Raw genomic sequence first — 16,142 nt, 5'->3', positions numbered from 1 at the left:
CACAGTGTTTACACAGATATCCTACCTCATAGGTTACTCATAATGCAATATAAATTTCATGCCATTTTTAGCTCTAGCTCCTACTGACCCTGCTCAGCTGCCTGGAGTCTGCCCTGAAACAGCTGAGCTCCAAGCTTGGATCCCTTACCATGGCCACTGCTACTACTTTGAAGCATCAGCTGGGACAAGCTGGGCACAGGCCTCCCTTCAGTGTGCTCAGTTAGGTGAGAGCTTTCATTATCAACAGATGAGATTTGTGTAAAACTTTATGCAAACACATAAAAATGTAAAAACATTCACTTAAAGAAATCATTAGAAATATTTTCTTTACCAAGCTATTCTAAATCTGGCACAAGGAAAACAAACTGCCACAAGCAACTTTGTGCAGCCTTCTGTTCTCCCAGGGGCTGCAGCCTCCTTAGGCATAGAGATCTCCACCAGCTCCTGGCTTCTGCAGCACCATCCTGGGGCTGGGGTGGAAGCACAACCACTAAGCACTTCCAGGGCTCTGTCCTCCACAAGAAGCAATGGGGAAGCCAACAGAGTAGCCTGCACAATACTTTCAAAAATCATTGTTTGTACAGACTTGAAAAAGAAAGTCATTCAAGTAGTCTCTCTCATAGATTCTGGTTATTTGCCTGATAATGCCTTTCAGGTGCTACTTTGGTTTCCATTGAAAACATGGATGAATCTGACTTTCTGATCCATACAATACAACCACTTGGAGATAAAGTAGGAGGCTTCTGGATAGGACTTTACCGAAATGTGGATGGTAATGTCTTACTTTCAATATTTAGTTTAAAAATGCTTTGCTACTATGGGAAAACTGAGGATACTATATACTTACAGAAAAAGATACAGCATCTAGTTCTACTTTTGAAATGCATAAAAGCAATATATAGACAGAGATAGTTCATTTTAATGGGATGGTCCTTGCTATTCAACCTTATTCTAGAAGTCATTTGAGACTGATAATTTACACACACCCCAGGATGCCATTGGCCTTCTTGGCCACAAGGGCACATTGCTGGCTCACGCTCATCCTGCTGCCCACCAGGAGCTCCAGGTCCCTCTCCCCTGTACTTTCCCCTCTAAGAGTTCATTCCCCAACCTGCACTGGTACATGGGGTTATTCTTTCCCAGATGCAAAACTCTACATTTGCCCTTGTTGAATTTCATTAGATTTCTCCCTGCCCAACTCTCCAGCCTGTGCAGGTCTCGTTGAATGGCAGCACAGCCTCTGGTGTGTCAGCCATTCTCCTAGATCTAGTGATAGTCAGAGTGGGGGAATCCTTCAAGCTAATTTAATTACAAACACAGATAACCTGACCAGTATCAAACAAATATCCTTCAGGCATTTTTATCTGAAGTACAATTGCCTAATAAATTTGAAATGTTTCTGGAATCATAGAGAAACAAAGACTTCTGTTCCTATTAGGCAGGTTTTTACTTAATAATTTATCTGGGAAAATAATTAATTGCTTCTCTTTCATGGGATACAATTTAATTTATTATTTTACCTTCTATGTTGCTCTTTAGACCAGTGGTTGTGGCTAGATAACACTGCTGTGAGCTTTGTTAATTGGGAGGAGAAAGAGTCCAGTGTAGAGCATCACTGTGTTGAAATGACTGCACCATCTGGTTATTGGGACAACACTGATTGCTATTCTGAAAAAGCATATATCTGCAAAAAACCCAAAGGTAAGTTCTTAGTGGCTCAGTTCTTAGAGATAGTGCAGATCTGTTTCAGCCCTCCACCATCACACATTCTGACAGTTTCATTTGGTATATCCCCCTTTCCTAGACATCTCTAAGTGCCTGTTTTTGCAGATCTTGAGCTCTTCACAGCACTGTCTGTGCTCACATGAGAATATGATAATGTGCTGTATGTACTCTGGGTTGTGAATAAGACTGTCAGAAAACTTTTCTACTTCATAACTTCTCCTCCATGTGTCAAATATGTTTCCAAATTTTACTGTAAAAGAATGAAGAGGATAAATATTTTCTTAATGATTTAGAGTCTTGATTCAGAATGATTTTTCTTACTTTAAGAACACTCAGCATATCTAGTTCTTCCTCTTTTCTGAGTGTCAAACAGTTTTTTTGCACCTCTTCCACAACAAAAAAGGGTATTTTTAAGGTCTTTTGACTCTCTGTTATGGACAGGCACAATAATATATAGATATTATTTGCAGAGCATTTCCTAAGTTTCAGCTTCTTAAATTTATCCCTTAATTGTGATAGCAGAATCCTGCTGGACTTTCAAAGCTTCCTAAAATGTATGAGATGCAATTAATCTCTAGAGTTGTACACCAGTGTTATATAACATGTTCTTAATAAATTCAAATTAATATTTTAGGGAAAATGTGAAAAGATATTTTTGAGAGAACATAGAAAAAAGTCAATATTTAAATGTTGGTAGATATAAAGTTTGAAATTAACATTACACTTTGGTAATATTAAGTTGGAAGGTAAAATCTTTGTAATTTTGTCTCACTTATGTTGCCTTTTATAACAGACATATATGCTATTAATGCAGCAGTAATACTTTAGGGGTTTTTGTCCCTGGATAACTTTAGCAAAACAGTCAAACTTACGAGTTCTAATAAGATGTCATTTCTTTTTGCTACTCATTGAAGTTGAGCCAAGTGGGAGTCCTCTACAACAAAAAGGTAAGAGATTTCTTAAGAAAATTAACAAAAATCTAAATACAGGAAAAACTTAAAATGAGTTCTCCCAAACATGTCCTGCTGAGAGGTACTGGGAAGGATGATTATAAACATTCAGGGTAATCCCATAGTCTCTTTCACATGTATGTGAGTACTCACATGTTCTCAGTCAACTGGACTGCTGCTGGGATAACCCTGAGCTGATAAGCTCAACAGTGACCCAAGTTGTGACTAACTTTGAGAACAGGCACAGAGAGCTTTAAGTAGACTGTTAAAAACTATGTAGAGGTATATGCAAATTTCTTCAATACATATTAATGTAATTAATGTGACGTTAAAATGTTGTCAAACTAATTTCCAAGTAATTAGCATCCCACATCCATTTCTAAAGCATACATTTTCATTGAATTCTCTAAGTGGCCACTGCATGCATTATATATCACTGTAATCCAGATCACTAAAACCACTTTAGCTTTAGCAACAGACACCTGGCTACTTATCAGCAACGATTCAGGGCTCAGTTTTATCCTGAACAGATTCCAAATTCAGGCTCTGAATCCCGAATTCATCTACTCCTTGTTTTTCACGTCATTTGTAGAATAAATATTCCTAAGATATCTCACAGTTATATGTATTAATTTCAGGCAAAGAAGAGAATGAAGAGACTCACCCACCTGTTCACATCTCTGTTTGGCTGCTTGTTTTCTTGGCTATTCTCACTCTTCTTGGAGTTAGCATCTCAGTCTACTTCTACCAGCGAAAAAGACAAAACCAACCATCAACAGATCTGGGCATTGAAACACTTCTAAAATGATGTCTGGGTGATTGAAGGATTGGTCAGATTGGGTCCAGAAGCATGTGCTACTTCACAGTAGCAAGTTACTTGATGAAATGAAAGGATGTATCTGCTAAAAGTCTCTAATGAGGATATCTGTAATCTTAAATTAAATCTCTTTTCTCCTTTTTTGCACTGGCTGCCTCTTTTGTATCTTATGTATTTTATAAAATCAAAATTATGGAATGATGATGTAGTTTTGTAACAGTCAAGAGCCTTACCAAAAAAACCACTAGTGCAACTTGTCAAGAATAAATGAACATACTGGAAAACAACTATAAAAGTCAACTAATGATAATGAATGTTCAATAAAGTATGATTTCTGTTTAGAACTATATTCCCACGGCTTTGTGAACACTGCAAAGAACACAAAATTGCCCAACTATTACAATCTTGAACTTGTTTTGCCCCACGAGCTTCAATCCATCAGACTGGTACTTTTTATTGTTCCTTACAGCTATACTCTATTGCATTTGTGTATAAAATTATGCTTCACATACTTGCAGATAACTTTCGGATAGAAAACCTTGCCATTTCCATATTCTTCTGTTGAAAATACTGTATTAACAGTTATTAAGCTCAAATGTAGGTTTTGGTCTTTTATTTTCAATGTGAAAATATGACAGTTAACTGTATTATATTCACTGACAGTAATATATATTATCACTCTTGCATTCTCCTTTTCATTAATGCTTTGAAAAAAATGAAGTTTTATTAGTATAATTTTCAGCTTCAGATTCCATGTGAATCAAGTGAGAGGAAAGGGGAAGGGAGATGTTGTTATCTATGTACTAGCTCTTTTGTCAGTAACAAGGAGAGCTTTTCTCCCTGCTACTTCAAATTCAACTTGAACCAGCACCAATTTACCACTTTTAAATGTAAGAAAAAGGAACTGAAAACCAATGCATGCAGCAGATGATACTGTACTAGGAATCTGCAAGAAGACTAAGTGTAAGATGTTATAAAATCAGTGGAAAGCATTATAAAATGACATTTAGGTGAGAGCTGCAAATATAATTTAGATATTTCCTCATCTGAAAGAGTGCTGAGCAGATAGTCCCAGCAAACAACCTGCCTTCCCCAGGCTGCACAGAGTTGGCTGAGCTAGCCAGAAAGTCAGGAGAAATAATTATAAATGCTAATTAAGTTTCTTTTCTAGTCACTGGACTCCTGTTTTCTTGGTATAAAAACAATCAGGGATTTATCTCACTTGAGAGACAGGTTACTACACAAATGAATTGCAGCACACATGACATTGACCCCATAATGTTTGTAACCAGCATCAAACTGGTTGGTCATGTGAAACAGACATGTTTGAAGTGCTCAGTTCTACTTATAGCCTACACTAGTGTCTGCATTAATCTCCCTCCATCACTCTGCAGCCTTAGGGAGCAGAATCTTCACAAGCATTCATTTACACAAGGTGGAACTAAAGCCCAGTTCAGACAACTGGCACTTTGTGAGGCAGAGGGAAAGGGACAGAAATTGTGACCTCAAGGTATCTTCCCTAGGGATTCCCTCTATCAGAGCCATTTCATTTTGTAATTTCAGATGTATCTGAAATATGGTTGCACTATATTTCTCTCCCACCCCATTGTTGTCTGTAGCGCTGCAACTTTGTGCCGTTCTTGCAAACCTTGCTCACAATAAACTCTGCTATTATGTCATCTGCACATACAATTGTTATTTTTAAATAATGTACTAAAGTCCCACTTTTACTGAAATCTAGGCAGTTTTTTTATAAATGTTTATCTCTCAGTATTTTCTAACACTGAAATCAACAAGTTCACCCAGTTCTTGCAATGATTTTCCCTAACACCTTATAAATAAAAGCAAAGATAGTTCCTCATATGACATCTCTTCACCTTCTATATATATCTCAGTACTGATTATTTCACTTCTCACTTTTTTCAGTCTCATCACAACCTCTTTTAATCTCACTGATGGAAATAAACAGAAGGAACAGTAGGACTTGTCTGCATGTAAATATTTGCCAGCATACTTGTGCAAGAATTGACATGCTAATATAAATCTTCAGACAAGCACTTTGCTCACAGATTAAGTGGGGGTTTTCTAGTGTATCTTATGTTTGTCTTGGTCCTGGAACACTCTTATTAGGAATTTCTCCAATAGATTAATAACTCTCTTTGTTTGACAAATATATTCCAGGCAAAAGTTTCCCTCCTGTTACAGGGAAGATAATCATTAGCCTATAGCGTTCAATATCATCTTCACTTCTTTTAGAACTTCAATAACTAAACAGCCCAGCTTCAAATTGTCATCAAGGCAAGAGGTGCAATAGTGCAGAACAAAAGCAATTTTAGCCCTCGAACTGAGCAATAATTCATAATGCATTGAATACTGCTGATCCTGTAAAATTTGCTGTCTTTCTTCTAGATATATATAGCTGTGATATTATAGCAGTGTACTGAACCACCAGGGTTTTATTTCCCTTTGTTTCTGAGATGTAAGGTTTAAAGCAGTTTTTAATTGACGTCATTTAACTGTAGGTTTCTCATCACCAACTCTGAAGTTGAATTTTAAGGGTTTTATCCTGTGTAGCACCCAAAAATCTGACCAATGTATACTAGTAAAGTCCTACAAAAAGACAAATGGCATCACTCCTAGTTACAAGGATGGAGGCTTCAGTTTTGGAAATGACTTGCTCTTGAAAGAGAGCAATGTTTGCAATGTGCACTCTAGTTATTTCAAAATACCATGTGACAGGATATTTCCTTATTTAGAGCACAGCACTTCATCCATCAGCTCTTTGACACAGAGAAGGACCTGTCACTATCCTCACTCAGAAGGATCTTATACACAGCAAATCTTATAGTCCAAATTTTGGTAGAGGAATGAAAAACAAACTTTATTTACAATGGATTTCTCCAGATTCCTAGTTTCTCTTTCCCTTGTGCATGGTTCATTACAGTCACTGGGTAAGTTTTCTGTTGGTTTTTTGTTAAAATAGGTATGAAAGTTCTTTTACTTGGGCAAAATGCACAGATCAACTATTCTGTAAATTTTATCAGATCTGATACATAAGCTAAATAGTATATTGTGTATTATCCTGGCAGTTCTTTATTCACAGAATAAAACAGGGGAGATGTGGTGGTGTTGGGGGAAAATGAAATAATAAGAGCAGGATCTTTAAACTGGAATTTCTTTCCATGGAAGTAGTAAATCAGATGGCATTGTATGGAAGAGTGATGAGAGATGAGGAATCAAGCTCTTTTCATTTACCCTCCCCATCACACCCATGGTGTAGTGATCAGTCATAGGATTTTAGAGCCATTTTTTCATGGTTGCTGTGCAAGTTTCTCTTCCTGCTCCAAGACCTCAGGTGTGAGAAGGTTCCACCCCTTCAGTCTGATCAGTTTAGAAGAGTAGTTCCAGTCTGAAAATGTATGTCACTCATTGAGCATAGTCAAAGAGAGAAGCAATGAAGCACTATGTATATAGAACTCATGTGTTTGCATGAATGTGAGATTGAGAGTGCATGTCAGATTAATTTCAGCATAAAAGAACACTCCTGTAAAACCGTGACAGTTTAATAAGATGAAGCACTGCAAAGGTAAAGGAATCTGAGTCAGTGAATCTGTAAGATTGAATCTCTCCAACTGCAGAGGTGTGCAATTGAAACCTAAAATTTGTACTGTGTAAAGATGCTAACCACAACCTGACCTGTATCATCTCTGGTCAGATATCCTTTTTCTTTAAACAATGAATGAAAAGATGGGGTGATAAAGTGAACCTATTGAGCTATACAGAATCATAGAATCTTAAGGGTTGGAAGGGACCTTTAGAGATCATCTAGTCCAATCCTCCTGACAGAGCAGGGCCACCTAGAGTAGGTCACACAGGAACTTGTCCAGGTGGGTCTTGAATGTCTCCAGAGAAGGAGACTCCACAACCCATCTGGGCAGCCCCTTCCAGTGCTCCCTCACCCTCACAGTGTAGAAGTTTTTCTTTACATTTCCTTGGAACCTTATATGTCCCAGCTTGTGCCAATTGCCCCTTGTCCTATTATTGGACATATCTGAGAAGAGCCTGGTTCCATCCTCCTGACGTCCAGCTTTCATGTGTTTTGTAAACATTAATGAGGTCACCCTTCAGGCTCCTCAAAGCCTGAAGCTCCCTCACCATTTCATCACAAGGAAGATGCTCCACTCCCTTAATCCTCTTTGTGGCAGGTCACCGCCAGCCTGTCCTAGTGCATGGGATTGTTCCTCCCCAGGTGCAGAACTCTGCACTTGTCCTTGTTGAACCTCAGGATGTTCCTCTCTGCCCAACTCTTGGGATGGTTGAGATTCTGCTGAATGGCAGCACAAGCTCTGGTGAATCAGCCAGTCCCCCCAGTTCCGTGTCACCAGTGAACTTGCTGAGGGTACACTCTGTCCTCTCATGCAGGTCACTGATTGAGGTGTTGACCAAGACTGGCCCCAGAACCAATCCCTGTGGAACTCCACTGGCCACAGGCCTCCAACTCGATTCTGTGCCATTGGTCACCACCCTCTGGGCTCTGTCATTCAGCCAGTTCTCAATCCACCTCACTGTCCACTCATCCTTGCCCCATTGCTCTATCTTTCCTAGAAAGGACACAGGCTTCCATGTCCACATTCCAGTCATGTGAGCTGTTTCAACATGTCTCAGTAATTGCCACCAGATCACAGAATACAACAATGTGATGAGCTCTTTGTTTTGAATGAGATCTACTTGTATTTTTCATCATGAACCACAACTTAACAGAAACTTATTATCACAGAATGTGACTTTCCTACAAGTTGCATATACCAAACTCTAAAAGTAGCATTTAACCTCCAAAGTTTGCAAATACAACATCTTATTTAAAATCTCTAGCTAGACAAGGAATGGGGGAGGGGAATGATCAAAATTAATGCTAAAAAATGAGTGTAATCTCTCAATTTAAAGAGATAGACTGATTGATTACTAGCAATTCAGATTTAGGATTATTTCCATACATCTCCTTAACATTTTCTTCCCCCTAGATACCTTTACATTACAAGGAAATGCCAAAGGACAGCCATGTGTATTCCCTTTCAAATATGAAGGCAAACAGTACAATAAGTGCACAGATGCTGGTAGGTCAGATGGCTGGCTCTGGTGTGCAACGACTGCAGACTTTGATGCTGATAAACTCTATGGATTTTGTCCACTAATAAGTAAGTCCTGGATTTTATTTATTAACTTTTCATGAAAAGCTGTTGAGAAAACCAGCTTTTGAGCTACCAGATTCACTATCATCGACCAGCTGCACACTCTCGTGACAAACCTTGCCAGAGTGGCCCAAATTAAAAACATCTGATTGATAATTAGCCTCAGTCACCAAGTGTTCCCTCATTAGCAAGTGGGGAGGAAGAGGTTCCTCCAGAGGGTGGTTCAGCCCAGTCAGGTTCTGACTCACCTGCAGGAGGTGCCTGTTTCTCTTTGTGGACCATAGAGGTGAGGAGGTTCCTTGATATTTCATTTATTGTTGTTTAAAGTGCTATATACTGGGGTTTTTTTCCCTTAACATGCATTTTCTGTCTTGTTCTTTTCTCCTATTGCCAGACTACACAAAAATGCTGCTGCTAAGATTATCCTCCTCTCCTGTCTTTGTGCTATCTTCTGCACAGAGTCTGTATTTGGATTCTGTCACATCAGGACACAAACTGTACCACTTTCCCCACCAACTACCTTCCCAGTAACACAAGAGTTTCCCAAGGTTGTCTGTGGCTGAGACCACAGCTGATCTGTACATTGGTGTTACCCAGACTGTTTCTATAGCTCCTCACGCTGTCAGGGGCCAGGCTCTGTCATTTTTGAAGAAGCTGTTTCTTTTGATGATGAGCTAAGAGTGAGTTCCTGTGCCATAAGGATGGAAAGTCTCTAGGATCATAGTTCACTTACATGCTTACTTTCTTCCTCTGACTTCAACCTGGAATCTCTTTTTTTCTCAACAGACATGTCTCTCATTTACTTAGTCCTCCACTTTGTGTAAAAGAAAGTTTAAAAGCAAATATCAAAAACCCATTCAATCCCTTCTAAAAAACTGTATGCATTAAAAATAACGTTTTAAATTTTAAAAACCCTCTTTTTTGGTAAAATAATTGATGCCTTGTCTAACTTAATTTTTTCTGATGCTTTAAAATTGATGATACTGTGCATTTTTAGAGATTTTTATGTCATTACGTACTCCACTCACTTTTACTTGGTGCAATGTCAATCCTCTTAACAGCAGCACCCTATTTCACTTCTTTCAGATGACACAGAAAGGTTTTGGACAGAAGATGTTTCAACTGGCATTCGCTATCAGATAAACTCAGAATCAGCCCTAACATGGCATCAAGCAATGGAAAGCTGTCAGCAGCAAAATGCAGAACTATTAAGCATCACAGAGGTTCATGAGCAAGCATACATGGGAGGTAAAATGATAGAGAACAAGACCTTAAAATATGCTGCCTCAATTTTAGATGATGAAGTTGGCTGCCTTGTTTTTTATCTCACTGAAGAAGACAGGGTCTCAGGGGTGGCTCATAAGCTGCAGAAAGGGAGATGGTCTGAGTTGCTCTTCCACTAGCTGTTGGTTTTTCATGAAGGATTGTTCCCAAACCTCTATAGGGAGGAAAATGGCTTCATCCCACCTTTGTGCTTCAAGTGGGTGCTACTGCATCTTCTTCTGCTTGTCTGGGGGAGAGTTCACTCCACTTGCCTTTGTGCTGGTGCATTTGTTCTTGAGTAGGACTATGGTCTGGTTCTCAAATATACCTCTTCCCTCTGTGTTTCAAGGATTATTAATCTTTCTAGAAGAACATATCATGATGACTAGATTGGCCCTAATATGGGTACATTTGCATGCATAACTCCAAATAAACCCACTGGAATCCAGATACAAGTATCATGGCATCAGTTTGGTTAGAGATAATGTGAAAATTTGAAGTCATTTACACAGAAAAAAATCTGGGAGCAACTGTCACACTGTAACCATTTTTAATGCCTTTACTATATGAAACCTGTTATAGAAACATAGCATAATTAGTCAATGAAAATAAGATATTTTTTCTACATCTCTTCTGTCGTGATGAGAGAAAGAAGTTATTAATTTGCCCATTTCAAGATCTCTACAACCTTGATATTTATTCATCTATATATTTAACTTTTTTCTTTTCAGTTTGTGCACCTCAGTAACATGGAAAGTAGTGCTTTGGGGCCAGTTTAAACTAAGAAATATAAACTCCTTACTTTTTAATTCATTTATTTTGTATTAATTTGCTAAGGATGAGGACAGATATGTACAACTGATTTTTTTCTTTTACTAATATAGAACTAATTAAAAAATTCAGTTTTGCATTCTGGATTGGATTGAACTCTTTGGATTTCAACAGTGGATGGCAATGGGCTGGGGGCAGCCCTTTCAGATATTTAAACTGGGCTCTAGGTAAGAACTGTATCAATTTTGTAACCTTTGAATGGATTCTGCTAAGACACCAATTAATAAAACTTACTCTTATTTTAGGCAAGTCCATGTTGAATTATAATAGCTGAAGATCTAGATCTTTACTTTTTAGAGGTAGATTTGTTAATCTTTATTTCTTTCTACTTGAGAGTCTATTTTTTCTTTTATTCAAAGGAAATCCTTTCCTACTCCCTGGAAAAATCTGTGGAGTGATAAATCCCCGAAAGAATGCTAAATGGGAAAATGAAGCATGTAACCAAAGACTTGGGTACATTTGTAAAAAGAGAAACTTTGAAATAAGGTCTGACATTGTACCCAAAGGTAGGTTAGTCAAAAAGAGATTCTTTTTATCCTCTGACTTCTGAAAAGAGCAATATGTAAAGACCTGCAAATGGTAAAATGAGTGTTATTTTTCAAACAATGTTACAAACCTTTGCTATATGTGCACATATAGACTTTTTTGTATTGTCTTTGTCTTCACATTGTTAATTAAACATTAATAGGATCATATTATTATTTTCTTCCATCACTCTATCAGTCACTCTTGCAAGACAGAGAGAAGCTGCCCTGTCATGCTAGCTAATGCCAAGAGTAAAATTTGCATAAATACAGTAGAAACTTCATTCTAATTTGCTCCAAATGAGTAATTGCATTTACTCTAGTGTTAATGCCAAAAATCCTCCTTCAGTGACAACAGTATGCAAGGCATTGGGTTCATATGAGCAGAACAGGAGCAGTAGCAATCTTCACATGGGCTACATTTGATCCATGAGGCCTCCTGACCTACAGCTTCAATGTCATAACATGGCTATGAACAAGCTGCACACAGGAGAGATCTGCTGGAGCCTGTCACCTGGGAACATTGTCAAATCTACTTTTAAAGAAGTAGCTATATTATTGAAAGCAGAAAAATAATTTCAGAAAATCTTTATTCCAATATTAACCTTGAAAAGCAATGTGGGATTTTATCTTTAAAGCAAGCTTAAGTTAGGCTTTAAATATATTTAGGAATCTAAGTAATAAAAAAGCCATTGAGTCAATATGAAGAGAAAACCAAAATCTCTGCACTAGTTTGCAGTGTTCAGTGACCTGCAGTTGCCAAATAATTGCTTGACTTTTTCATATCTGAAAATTATGCATGTTTGCAAGAAGACTTTGAGCAGCAGGCAGAGTCTAATGTCAGCCACTACAGGCAGCAGGGGAAACCATGAGACGCTGACTAAACTGCTCTTAGGGGCAAAATGGGTAGAGGGCTGACATTTGTTTTGGTCTCTCTTTCCTCCCAGAACATTATTTCAAGTTGTGTTTCTGACACTATGTGGGCAGTTTTCAATGATTTTCTGCTTAAGGACACACTATTCTATTTGCATATTTTGGATACTGTGCCCTAATGATATTTGCTTTTCATTTGAATGTATTTGCATTTCTAACTACAGCTTTATGTTTATTCATATTAGTCTCACTTTTGTAAAGAATGCTTGAGAGACCTCATTCTAGTGTTCTCTTTATTTTCCTCTTACAAAACTGCTCTGAAAAATTGTTCTTTGATTTTAGATGGATTGAGACCTATTAAATGCACAGACGGTTGGTGGCCATACGCAGGCCACTGCTACAGCATTCAATGGGAACCCAAAACATGGAAAGATGCTCTGACTTCATGTAAGAAGCAAGATGGAGATCTGGCAAGCTTCCATAACGTTGCTGAATACAGCTTTGTAGTATCACAGCTTGGTTACAGTGAGTATATCTGTAACCCTGTATTTTGTTTGCCCCACCTGTAATGTTAAAGCTGCCCCTCATATTAAATACTGATGCTTTTTCTGAAATATCACAAGTGGAAGAGTGAATCCAACTCATGGTGCTCTTCTATGTTGCTGATGTTGCAGTATGTTTATATTTGTCAAGAAATAAGCCTCATAGTAAAAGATTATAATGTGGGAAAAGAAAAAAGAAGGTATTCCTCACAGAGACATATAAAGAGCTCCATAAATTGCACTTTTGGCACCTATGTTCTATGTTCAATATCTTAAGAACCAAGCTCCAAACTTAGAATTTCACTTCTTGCTGAGATTTAAACCCCTTGAAGATGCCAACCTCTTTCTATAAATTGTTCTATGAAAATACTATCTTTTCACTTCTGATCTTGCATGGATCTGTAGTAAGCACTTCTGACACATGCTGCACTTGTTGGACTTGGTGAACACCCCTGACGGGCCTTTACAAGTCCTCCAATGGTTCCCCATTAAGGAGATGCATTGGCAGATGTCTTCAGGGCTTGGACTCGATACAATCACTTGAAAGGTGCGACGCTCATAGTCACTCCTGTCCCCTCATGTTAGGGGTTATTTTGTTGTCCTGAACCACAGATACTCAGAAAGTTTGCAAAAATCTTCAGCCACCCTTATGTTTATTAAACTCAGCAATTTTTTACGGGATCTGAAGTCTTTTTGGTACAAACCAAGATATCTCTTACTGCAAATCTGAGATAAAACCAGCAACTTTATTAAAGCACAAAGACCACCTCTTGTATACCACATCCCTCAGTTAACAGATCCTGTTTGTTCTACATGTGAAAATGTTTGCTATATTGCACAGCAGACCTTAATCAAACCTACTTATTTTCATGCTTCAGAGCCAACAGAAGAGCTATGGCTTGGTCTGAATGACCTGAAGGTTCACTTCTATTTTGAGTGGAGTGACGGGACTCCTGTGACATTCACCAAATGGCAGCGCGGGCACCCCACCTATAGAAACGGTCTAGAGGACTGTGTTGTTATGAAGGGGCAGGTATAACCATGCAGACATTTTATAGTAATGCAAACTAATCATTGTGTCAGTCTGAAATCACTTGCCATTTACTGCTTGTTCAGGAGTCATTCTATACCTTAGCTCAAAATAGTTTTCCCCAGAAATCAACCAGAAGAGAAGTTCAGAAGACAGGAACTATCAGAAATAGGGAGGTAGCATTTTCCTAGTGCTGCCTTCTGAAATTTCTATGTGATGTAAAGTCTGATCCAGAAATTTTACATTAGATTAATTCTCTTGGTTGCAACAATGAAAAAAGTTCTATCTCTAGAGAGGAACGGCCATGGACTGGTTAGTACATTGTGGTTTATCATAGATGTGATCTGCATACCTCACTTTTCAATCCAATACACCATTATATCCCTCAATGTCTTGTCACTGAGACATACCATTGAGTCATGGAGACATGGCACTAAGGCATGTTTCTTCAGCTGTGACATAAAGTGAACATGTACCTGTTAAATATCTAACCTAAAGTTCTACAGTATTTCTATTTGACTCACAAGCTTCATTTTCTTGCAAGACATGATTGTTGGGCAGATTTACATGCATGTGTGTGCATGCACATACACAAAAAGTGTCATGAATTTTAAAAGAAACACATTGAAAATGCTGATATGAAAGAAATGGTGTTATTGAAGGAATTGTTGTAGCATAGAACAATATTGATGTTTGTCAGTATGTGGCATCAATAGAATTGATCCTAAACCAGATTTTATGGGGAGAAAAAAGCTCCTATTTTAACTTTATCTTTTACATAATTCCCTTATGAAAAAAAATCACTCATTTCCAGAGTCTTCTCCTTGTTAGATTTACTGCAACACCCTCATATGGGCATTACTTCAGTTTCATTGATCTTTTTTTCAAGACATGCAGTGAAATAATCTGCTCTACATGCAGATCCATTAGCCCCAGATGAAATGTATCCTTTCAAATCCTCCTATTAAATAGATAGTTACACCAGCAAGTAATGATGAGACTTCAAGATGTTATTTAATTCCTTCTTTCATCTCAAAACTGCATCAAGTGGATCTTAAACTAATCCTGACATATGTGTGTCTTAAAAAACAAAGCCATAAATGATCCTACAGCCTTCCTAAGTTACATACTTCAGTGGGCCTTGCAGTGAAGAATGAGGAAAACATTAATTTCCATTTATTTATGAATGACCCATTTTAAACTCATTTCTTCTCCCTGCTTTTCCAGTATGGATACTGGGCAACGGATGTTTGTGACAAGCAACTTGGTTCCATCTGTAAAAAGAAGTCTGCATCACAATCCTCTGAAAACGAGACAGTTGAGGACCCAGGCTGCCAGAAAGTAAATGCTCTCAAAAGTTAATGATGTTGGGCAAGTGGAACAGAGAATTAATTTGCTGTTTTTTGCTTCTTTGGGAGTTTTTGTGTTTGTATCTTCCATAAAATCCACTCTTGAGGAAAAACTTGTCTTTTCTTACTATTAACTTAATGATATATGTGCATTTTTGATTTTTGCTCTGAATATACTCAAGAAAGTCAAGATTCATTTACATATACATGAATATTGCCTTTCCCTGCATTCCCAGATGAGCCACCCTGTGACAAAATAACTTATCTTTTAAATCATAATTTCACCTCTATTTAAAGTCTTTATAAAGTCCTTAATATATAAAAATGATAAAAGAAAGACAACTTTGAAAGAGAAAAGGATCAACTTCTCTATACCATGTTCCTACCAATGGACTATTTAGTTGGTCTTTGAATGATATCAGCTGGTTGTTTTTATCAAACAAGAATTATCCTTTTCAGAAAATAACTATATTAGTCAGCACATGTCACTTCTAAGAGTAGGAAGGAACAGAGGTGCTTTACTGATATTCTTCCCTTTTTTGTTTCCCATAAACAATCACTGACTGGTTTCCTCTTGGCTCAGAAAACCTCCTCACTCCTTGCACTTAGGGATGATAGGGATGTTTATGAGGAGCTGTGCTTGCATATGAATCTATTTCCATACTGCAATATTTTTTGTACTTCGTTATATCAGATTTGCAGCTCTGTGAGACTGGAGCTGCAGCTCTCTCCTGAGTGAATCATAGACTCATTACGGTGCAGTTTGCATAATTCCAGCCTTAGAGAGCACTGGCAAGCAATAACAAATAGCACAGTCACAATTTGCTTTAAAAAGTCACACACTTGAAAGACATATAAACTAAATTCTTACCTCTATCCTCTAAACACACACAAAAAAAGACCTTCAGTAGGAGCAAATAGCAGCAAAACCCCAGCTTTTGTTTTTAACAGATTGGCCCAGTCTCATTTTTAAGCTTAGCTGTTACAAATCTAACACTGGATATTTATACATAAAAGAGCAGAGTCAATCTTCTCTATTGAAATCCCTT

General features: G+C 37.9%; 2 protein-coding genes across 2 annotated transcripts in view; both read left to right on the top strand.

Moving 5' to 3' along the window:
- LOC104552101 (macrophage mannose receptor 1) overlaps positions 1-3,639 on the top strand; it is a 32,442-nt gene extending 28,803 nt beyond the window's left edge. Inside the window, exons 26-30 of the mRNA XM_061996183.1 lie at positions 72-224; positions 656-772; positions 1,540-1,701; positions 2,640-2,672; positions 3,314-3,639. Of these exons, the coding sequence (XP_061852167.1) occupies positions 72-224; positions 656-772; positions 1,540-1,701; positions 2,640-2,672; positions 3,314-3,483 (635 nt within the window). The 3' untranslated portion in view covers positions 3,484-3,639. The remainder of the gene's footprint in view (positions 1-71; positions 225-655; positions 773-1,539; positions 1,702-2,639; positions 2,673-3,313) is intronic.
- A 2,649-nt stretch (positions 3,640-6,288) lies between these two features.
- Positions 6,289-16,142, top strand: part of LOC104564119 (macrophage mannose receptor 1) — a 33,670-nt gene continuing 23,816 nt past the window's right edge. Inside the window, exons 1-8 of the mRNA XM_061996184.1 lie at positions 6,289-6,443; positions 8,514-8,687; positions 9,768-9,929; positions 10,829-10,942; positions 11,135-11,281; positions 12,515-12,697; positions 13,593-13,747; positions 14,972-15,085. Of these exons, the coding sequence (XP_061852168.1) occupies positions 6,383-6,443; positions 8,514-8,687; positions 9,768-9,929; positions 10,829-10,942; positions 11,135-11,281; positions 12,515-12,697; positions 13,593-13,747; positions 14,972-15,085 (1,110 nt within the window). The 5' untranslated portion in view covers positions 6,289-6,382. The remainder of the gene's footprint in view (positions 6,444-8,513; positions 8,688-9,767; positions 9,930-10,828; positions 10,943-11,134; positions 11,282-12,514; positions 12,698-13,592; positions 13,748-14,971; positions 15,086-16,142) is intronic.

This window comes from Colius striatus, chromosome 5 (assembly GCF_028858725.1).
Source record: "Colius striatus isolate bColStr4 chromosome 5, bColStr4.1.hap1, whole genome shotgun sequence".
NCBI lineage: Eukaryota > Metazoa > Chordata > Aves > Coliiformes > Coliidae > Colius > Colius striatus.
This window is presented reverse-complemented; position numbering and strand designations above follow the sequence as displayed.